The sequence below is a fragment of the Syngnathus scovelli genome, chromosome 2, assembly GCF_024217435.2.
Source record: "Syngnathus scovelli strain Florida chromosome 2, RoL_Ssco_1.2, whole genome shotgun sequence".
NCBI classification, from domain to species: domain Eukaryota; kingdom Metazoa; phylum Chordata; class Actinopteri; order Syngnathiformes; family Syngnathidae; genus Syngnathus; species Syngnathus scovelli.
Genome location: NC_090848.1, coordinates 9,305,007 through 9,313,367, shown reverse-complemented (window position 1 = coordinate 9,313,367; position 8,361 = coordinate 9,305,007). Strand labels below are relative to the sequence as shown.

The following is an 8,361-nucleotide window of genomic DNA, read 5'->3' as shown; positions in this document are numbered from 1 at the left end:
ACTCATTTGCTGATTGTGAATGTTTTCTTCATTAGAAGAAACCACACCTCGCCAGAATAGTCACAATTCCAATGATCTTTACGCAAACGTTGACTAATGTCAATGATGACGGTGAATTCGCTCAGCCTCAACTCTTATTGAGGACTTTTGTTGTCCATATACTTCCAATTCAGGGTATTGATTTAGATCATTTTGCCTGAATCAAATCGCATAAGGTTTCATGGTGAAATTTGTCGCCGACATGTTAATTGGCCCACATTGAAGGGGAAAACGTTTGAAATACGATGGTGCCTTATGATGCAAAGAACTCGTCTTTTGAGTTTTACGTGATTTGTTTGTTTTGATGTGTCCTTAATGAGAGCAGTGAACTCGTTTCGACTTACTTCACATTAAAGAGGAAGTCAACCCTCTTTTTTTCTTTTCATTACATTAATATATGTGCTCTCACTAGTCTAAACATGGCATTCTGATTAATACTGCATTGGTGGAATGTGTTAAGTAGCCATTTTGCCACTTGCTGTCGATTGAAAATAACAACACAGTTGCCAGCCAATCACAGCTCAGCTTAAAAAAAACGGCGTGTCACAAACGAAACATTAATCAGAACGCTGTGTTTCGATTAGTTGGACAGCACAAAATATATGATTTATTACAAAGGAAAATACTATACATAACTTCATACCATATGTTAATGTCATGTAGTTATAATAATAAAAAAAATTCCGCAGGATAAATATGGAGCACTTTGAGCATTCACGTACAAAGTCAAGATTCTGCATCAGTTGATACACATACTGAGCATATGAAGAAATAAAAGCACGGGTTTTAATATTCAAACTAACGTTCATTTTGCAAAGATGGTCTGATGTTACACAATAAATGGGCAGAGAAGCTTGCTGCGTAGTGACCGCAAGTCACTTCTGCTCCTCAGTTTTGTGTTCTCATAGTCATCTTCAGCCAAATAGCAGAAGTGGAGGGTGATGTTGAAACTTTGGTTCACTTCAAGACAGATCATGTTCATGGCCGTTTACCGTAGCTCAGGCGCTCGAGCTTCCCGTTAGAAGCCATATTCAGGATGTCCGGTGCTCCTTTCATTTTGCACACGCAACTTCAGTCAAACACGGCAAAACACCAAATCACGTATCTGCTCAAATGCAGTGCATTGAATCATTTCAATGTTAACTGTTAGCTTGGGCTTTTTTTTTTTTCTCTCTCTCTGCTCTAAGAACTGGAACTGTTCAACATTTGCTTTCTATTTAACATCCACAAAACCACATTTCTTCAATGTTCTTAAACTAATTCCTTTCCACTAAAAGTTCCCTAAAATGAAGGTTACTATATGAGTCACCGTGCTGTCCATGGAAAAAGGTTAGATTGTAGCATTCAACAGCTCCATCTTAATGAAGACTTTACATTTCAAAAAATAGAGCTGAAGTTTCTACCAAGAATGACAGCGAAAGAAATAACACACACGTTATATTTGTGGACATATTTATAGCTCTCAATTCAAATTAATTGTCATGTGACCGGACAATTGTTACTACAGTTTTATTTTTATTATTTCTGCGTCCACACGTTACGCACTTCATGAGACGCTATTACACACCATTAATATGTCACCAAATGTAACTGCCAAAAATATTATACTTCTCACGTGAAAGTGTGCTCATGAAGTAAAGCTATGAAGGTCCACTGCATAATCTAAAGAAGACTATGAAACAAATAAAAATCATTCACAACAAAAGCTAAGATACTCTGAACTGAACGGCACCGACTTTGCGCAAGATAAACTAACTCACTAACTAACTCACTAACTGACTGACTGACTGACTGACTGACTGACTGACTGACTGACTGACTGACTGACTGACTGACTGACTGACTGACTGACTGACTGACTGACTGGCGTAAACAAATCAACCAAGATGGACTGCCCGATGGCTTTTCTACTTTGCAACGTTCTCTTTACTTTCTGCACTTTACAGAGTAAGGCGTTTGAGATCAGAATCTCAAGTGGTTGACTTTTATTTGCACGTCAGACTAAAAATACGTTTTAGGAACTTATTTGGTTTGATTGCAAAAAACGAAACGAGAAGTCATTTAAGTCAGACACATGATTTTTTTCAATTTTCTATCTATCTATCTATCTATCTATCTATCTATCTATCTATCTATCTATCTATCTATCTATCTATCTATCTATCTATCTATCTATCTATCTATCTATCTATCTATCTATCTATCTATCTATCTATCTTAATCTTATCTATCTATCTATGTATCTTAATCTTATCTATGTATCTAAATTTAACTGTAGTATTTCACTATTTAAGAAGGTACATGCTTATACACGTGAAAAATCTTCACCGTCATAATTTTGATCACATGAGAGTGTCAGGTGTGCTTTTGCCTGTTTGGACTGCATTGTCATAGGATTTTTTTTTTTTGGGGGGGGGAAGTTGGCTTGTGAGGCGCTGTGATGCAACGCCGAGGTTACGGACAAACACTGCCCACTGACGGTAAAACGGGGAGAGGAGGCCGGGCTAAACTTTCAAACAGGGAGGTCATCCTGTGTGGGAATTTCCCTGTCTCCTGTCAGCGTTTGAGCAAGAGGCGAGGAAAAGACAGCTTGGGGATCGGAGGGAACACGAGTGGGGGTCATCGCAGAAGAAAAAAAAATGAAATTCCTCAAATGTTTGAAATTGAGCCAAGCACTGACAGCGCAGAAATATGAGCTTTTAAAACCTACTTTAATTGCAAGCCATTGTTTATGTTGCCCAATTGCAGTTATTGCCTTGACATACATATATATCGAGTACAGACAATGAACAGACAATGAATACATATCATAAATCAATACATTTCCACAGAAAGAAAAGCAACAGAGAGCGAGTGAACCTAACACTCCATTTGATTTACGAGACGTGTTAGTATTCCTCAAGGGGAAATGCACTCTCTGCTCTGTAGAGTTTTGGAAAAAAAATGAAGAAACCACTCATTTTCTCTGATTTTCCTATTTATAGGTGAAGCTATGCGTAGGTGGATATTCATTCACATTACAAATCATCTTTCTTCATTGAGATGAATGGAAATTCTATTAATCCATTCCAGCCTTCTAAAAAAAAAAAACACATTTTTATTACCTGTGTTTTTATTCTAACTCCATTCTATCATACATTTTAAAAACACAAAGTAAAAACCTAATTAAATAGAATGTAAATCAGCTCTGTGTTATTATTCATTCATTTCCCTCGTGCTGCTTGTACTAGTTTGCACATCTCGGCATCTTAGGGCAGTGTAATATAGACATATATTGTCTGTCTACATGTGTTGCTACACTGTTTGTGCCCAAATAGCCGTTGCTTAAAGGCTTATCAGCGGTGCTGCACGTTTACTCGTTCGAGTGGGCATGGCATATCGATTATCTCAATTATCGATTCAAAATTTTGCAAAGCCGAACGAGATGGCGTGACGTCCCCGGAATTGCCATTTTGTTGTTAGCGCTAGTCCTCTGACAGTTACAGAGCAGCCTGTGGGCAAAATGACAGTTGAGGCGAAAACTCGCTCGCTACAAAGAAATCCCGCTTACGACTAATGTTGCAAGGGAAGCGGATGAGCCTTTCACCCAGTAACAAGTCTGACAGCCATCAGAGGGAATTTGATGGATGCCGCCGGAGTGAGCTGAGGACACAAACTTTGCGCTAACTAGCTAATGACACGAGCAGATGGATTTAAAACAATACAAAACTGTAACTAGTTTAAAAAAAATCAGACATCGATACCAAAAGCCTTTACTGCAATGTTAAAAAAGGAGTCCTGCAATGGTTTCTTTGTTAAAGGCCTGATTATAAAATGACACATGTGGCTTGTATCATAGCTGCATGTCTAATGTTTGCAACAACTCAATTTGCGTCACAATGGCTAAGGAATTAAATGAGTTACAATAAGCAGAGGCAAGGAAACACTGCGAAAAAACTGTTAATTAAGCGGACTTTCCTGGTAGTTTGGATGACACAATGCGCAATTGTCTTTGCTTTGTGTTAGGTTTCACAGTAAACTTCAGCTGGGAGTGGCATCTAACCTTTTGCAGTGTCTTTGTGAAGAATTGTTCACTCTCTGCCAAACTGGTGCTTTGTAGTGAGTTGAGTTCACTACGCTAGCAAGTCAGAGCAAAAAAATCATCCAAACAATGGCTCAACACCAGAAAAAAACGTGTGAATAAGGAAGTAGAAAGAACCTTCTATAAACTACCGACAACATAACTGCTGGATAGCAACCACAAATATTGTCATTTACAGCGGTCATGTGCTTAATGGTTCACACATTCTGACTAAATTTGGTGATGTTGCTCCCAGCCTTTGTCCTAATGTAGTGCATGCAGGATAACAATGACTTCTTCAAATGTGGGTGGGGAACATATTGCCCAATATCTCAGAGCTGTTCAGCGCTGAGAGTAGCATGAAGAAACAAGCAGTGCTTGATTTATTTCAAGAGTCAAACTCAGTCCTGTTGCGGTCCCTTAAGGTGAAAGCGGCCTCTCCTGAAAAACGAGCAGAGGTGGTTTTTCCTCTCTCCTGGGTTGTCAACGGCCCCCACCCGAAATTGTCATGGATCAACTCCACATCCCGCCGTGTCCCCAACTAGCTGCTTTATCTTCTGTCTGGGCTTGGCTTTGCTTGCTTGTGACATTATTTATGCCGTGTTGGTGTGAGGGAGGCCTTGCAAAATTCCACAGCAAAACAACCACGACCACAACCTTATCCTCAATGTTCAACTTCACGTCCATGTACGAGTATGGGCCAGCTAGAAAATGAAGCGCACTGACACAATGACTGAACCAGTAGAACAACTGCATCTTGCACTAGTTAACGTCGAGCACTTGTAATGTATGCAAAGCTGTTCAAGCATTTATTCCATATTGTTGAAATCCATTTTAAAGGGGAGGTCAACCCCCAAAATTTCCATGTAACAATATGTTCTGTGCAGCACAGTTAGTGAAAACACAGTGTTCTGATTACTGTTTCCATCTATCCATCCATTTTCTGAACCGCTTTGTCCCCACGGGGGTCGCGGGTGTGCTGGAGTCTATCCCAGCTGTCATCGGGCAGTAGGCGGGGGACACCCTGAACCGGTTGCCAGCCAATCGCAGGGCACACAGAGACAAACAACCATCCACACTCACACCTAGGGACAATTCGGAGTCTTCAATCGGCCTACCAAGCATGTTTTTGGGGATGTGGGAGGAAACCGGAGTGCCCGGAGAAAACTCATTTGTGGAATATGAATGAAACAGGCAAAATCCACCTCTTTTTATCCATCTCAGGGGGTGGCCATTTTGTCGCTTGCTGTCGACAGAAAGTGGCTGGGTCTCAGGTCCCAACCAATCGCGGCTCACCAATTTTTTGAAGCTAAGCCGTGATTGGTTGTGACCTGAGACCCAGCCACTTGTGATGTTATTTTCAGTCGACAGAAAGTGGCAAAGTGGGCGCTCCCCTGAGGTGAATTTTGCTGCTTAACTCATATTCACTAAATGCAATATTAATCAGAATGCCGCGTCTAGACAAGCGCATTCAAAATATTAATATTAAAAAAGAAATGAGTGGTTGACTTTCTCTTTAGGGTCTGCTCTTCCTGCTCACCTTGTATTACTAGTCCTGTGTCCTACTTGTAATGACCCCCCCCCCCCCCCCCCCACTACTAGTGCTACTTGCCAAATTAGTAGAACTTTACATCGGGTAAGTGATCAGCTTGATGCAAAGCTGTTTGAATATTAATTCCTTGATATCCATTTTAAGGTCCATGTACTAGTGTGCTCCTCACGAGTAAGACAATTCTAGTAGAATAACACTAGTAGAGTGACTGTGTGTTAGTGATAATATTTTTCCCACTACTATTATCACGTTTGGTATTCTAGTCGGAAATTAAGCTGGTTAAACGCTTAATACAAAATCCTTCATATCCAGCTGAACCTCCGTGCACGAGTACGCACACGAGTAGAACAACTGTGTCTTATTTCAATTTTTTTTCTATAACTACTGCCACTTTTGGCATACTTGGCTTTCCATAATGTTGTTAGTTTTGTGTCGCTTAAGCCGCAAGGATCTTGAACACATGCTTGAAGAGCTTTCTAAGGCCCACACACTGCCATGTTTTTGTTTCCCACTCAACAAGTTTGCAAAGGATTAGGGAATTCATGTGCTAAATGTTCAGCATGTCTGGCGGCTGAGGCATGACCTGAGCTGGTGTGAGGAGGTTAGTTGTTGATTAATTTGCCTGCAACCTTGAACCCCCTCTGCGGGCCAGTGGACCCAGCAGACTATTGACAGAGCCGTGTGCTGCAGATAAAGCGAACATTTCTGCATTGCGTGCCGACTTTTTTCATCGGTGCTGCTCTCAGCACTATCGTAGAGGCCACAATCTGCAAAGATCTGAGGACGTTTGTGTCAAATCAATGTGTAAACACGAGGCAAACTCACTCGGTTGCTGTTCTTTGCAAGAATGGCACCGCTCGAATGTTTTGCAATGAATGGCAGCGAGCCACAAAAATGTTGCACAAGCTATTCAAGAGAAATGTCTCACTGTATGCAAATTTATTTGTGACATCATATATCATAACAAAGCATGACAATGCAGTCATTAAGCGCACTGGTTCATTATTGTCATTTATTACGAGAGCTGTATGATCATTTTTCCCCCTGCATGAATCAGGAAACGGTGCTTGTATTTTTTTTCACAGTTTTTAAAAAGATGGCAGACATGATCTTTCACAGCAGTCCACATTATGTCGTTCAAAAACGCAGCCTAAAATAAAGACGTGCCAGTGAAAATGTTTAGACCAAAGTAGAAATTATTTAATTTCACAAAATATCAAGTACAATTAATTCATTTCACCTCGTCGACATTAAATAATTCCACTTATTTCATCCGTTGCCCATACTATTACAAAGAGTTGCATCATTTCACTGCAGCACAACTCTTCGCTCGACAAGCAGCCGCTGCTCCACTTCGACACGTACGTTCGTGTCGAAATTCACTCGTGTGTTTTGTCGAACCTACACACAAATACTGCATACACACAATTAGAGGAGAAGAAAGCAAAGGTGTCCCCAAAAGAATGCAGTGATTGCGCAATGCGCGCAAGCCACTTCTTCAGTCTCAATGCTTTGTGTCTTTGTAAACTGGTTGCTGTCCGTATCGTACCGCCACCCCCACACGACCCCTTCAATCATCCCTCCGAACAACGTTCTTTAGTCCGCGGAGGGAAGCAGCTTGGGCCGGGGGCGTCTAACACTGGCCAGTGGCCGAGAGCAGGTTGCGTAACGTGGCCAGCTCCCTAGACAGCTGCTCCACTCTCTTCTGTAAACGATCGTTTTCCGCCGCCAGTTCCAAAACTTTGTGCTGCGTCTCCAAGTTGCGCATTTTGGCTTTGTCGCGGCTCTTACGCACGGCCAGGTTGTTCCTCTCGCGTCTCTGCCGATACTCCTCACTGTCTTTGTCTAGGCGCTTCTTCGCCTTCCCGCTGGAGAGCTTGGCTCCGTGAGACGGAGACCTCGGAGACCTGCCCTGACCCGCCGGCGCGGGGGTTCCAGGTGGGCTGGAGCAAGTGGAGGACGCCGTGGAGATGTTGCCCATGCTGCCCCCGGTCGACTGGTACTGTAGGTAGGGGCGCATGTCAAAAGTGGACGAGCCGTTTTCCACCTTCACGTCCTCCTGGCTGTCGTCTCTTCCCGCGGCTCGGTAGCGGGCCAGCTCGGAGGCAAGCACGCTGTCCACGCGCGTCTCTTGGAGGTCGGTGTAGCCGAGCCCGTACGGCACCCCCCGGGGGTCCCGCGGCCCGTCTCGCTGAGCCGCGTCCAGCTCGCTGAGCAGCGTGTAGTTCTTAAAATTGGCCGCTCTCTTGAGCTTGTTCTCGGCCAGAAAGTCCGAGAAGACGTCGCCCTGCGGAGGGTGCGAGTGCCCGGCCGCCAGCTGCGGGCAGTGCACGGCCGCCGGGTCCAAGTAGACGCTGAAGTCGATCGCTCTCTCCCGCTCCTCGATGCCCAACTCCGTCATCGAGTCGCCGACTCTCCAGTACGAGCCGCCGGGGTTGATAATGCCGTCTCTCGCGTGGATAGCAAAGCCGCCCTCGTCGTAGAAACCGGCCACTTCCATGGATCTTAACACCCGCCGGATTGCACCAGCATGGAGGGCTGATGAGGCGCCCACGTCGGTCAGTTCTGCGACTCTCGTGTCGCAATGCTCTCTGTTGTTGTTTTTTGTGCGGGTGTTGCTCAGAAAAACACTTGAGTGGCTCCTTTTCTTAAGCGCCCACAAGTTATGCTCGTCGTGGTTTTGGGAGGAATTGACAGGTCTTCCTGTCAC

The 8,361-nt window shown here is 43.5% G+C and overlaps 1 protein-coding gene across 1 annotated transcript; it reads right to left on the bottom strand.

Moving 5' to 3' along the window:
- Window positions 1-6,560: 6,560 nt before the first annotated feature.
- On the bottom strand, window positions 6,561-8,361 carry cebpb (CCAAT enhancer binding protein beta). The gene has a single exon (XM_049752765.2). The coding sequence runs from the start codon at window positions 8,149-8,151 to the stop codon at window positions 7,285-7,287; it is 867 nt and encodes a 288-aa protein (XP_049608722.1). The 5' UTR covers window positions 8,152-8,361; the 3' UTR covers window positions 6,561-7,284.

Excerpts from the sequence above, each read along its gene's own strand:
- cebpb (XM_049752765.2), bottom strand. The coding sequence starts at position 8,151 with ATGGAAGTGGCCGGTTTCTACGACGAGGGCGGCTTTGCTATCCACGCG.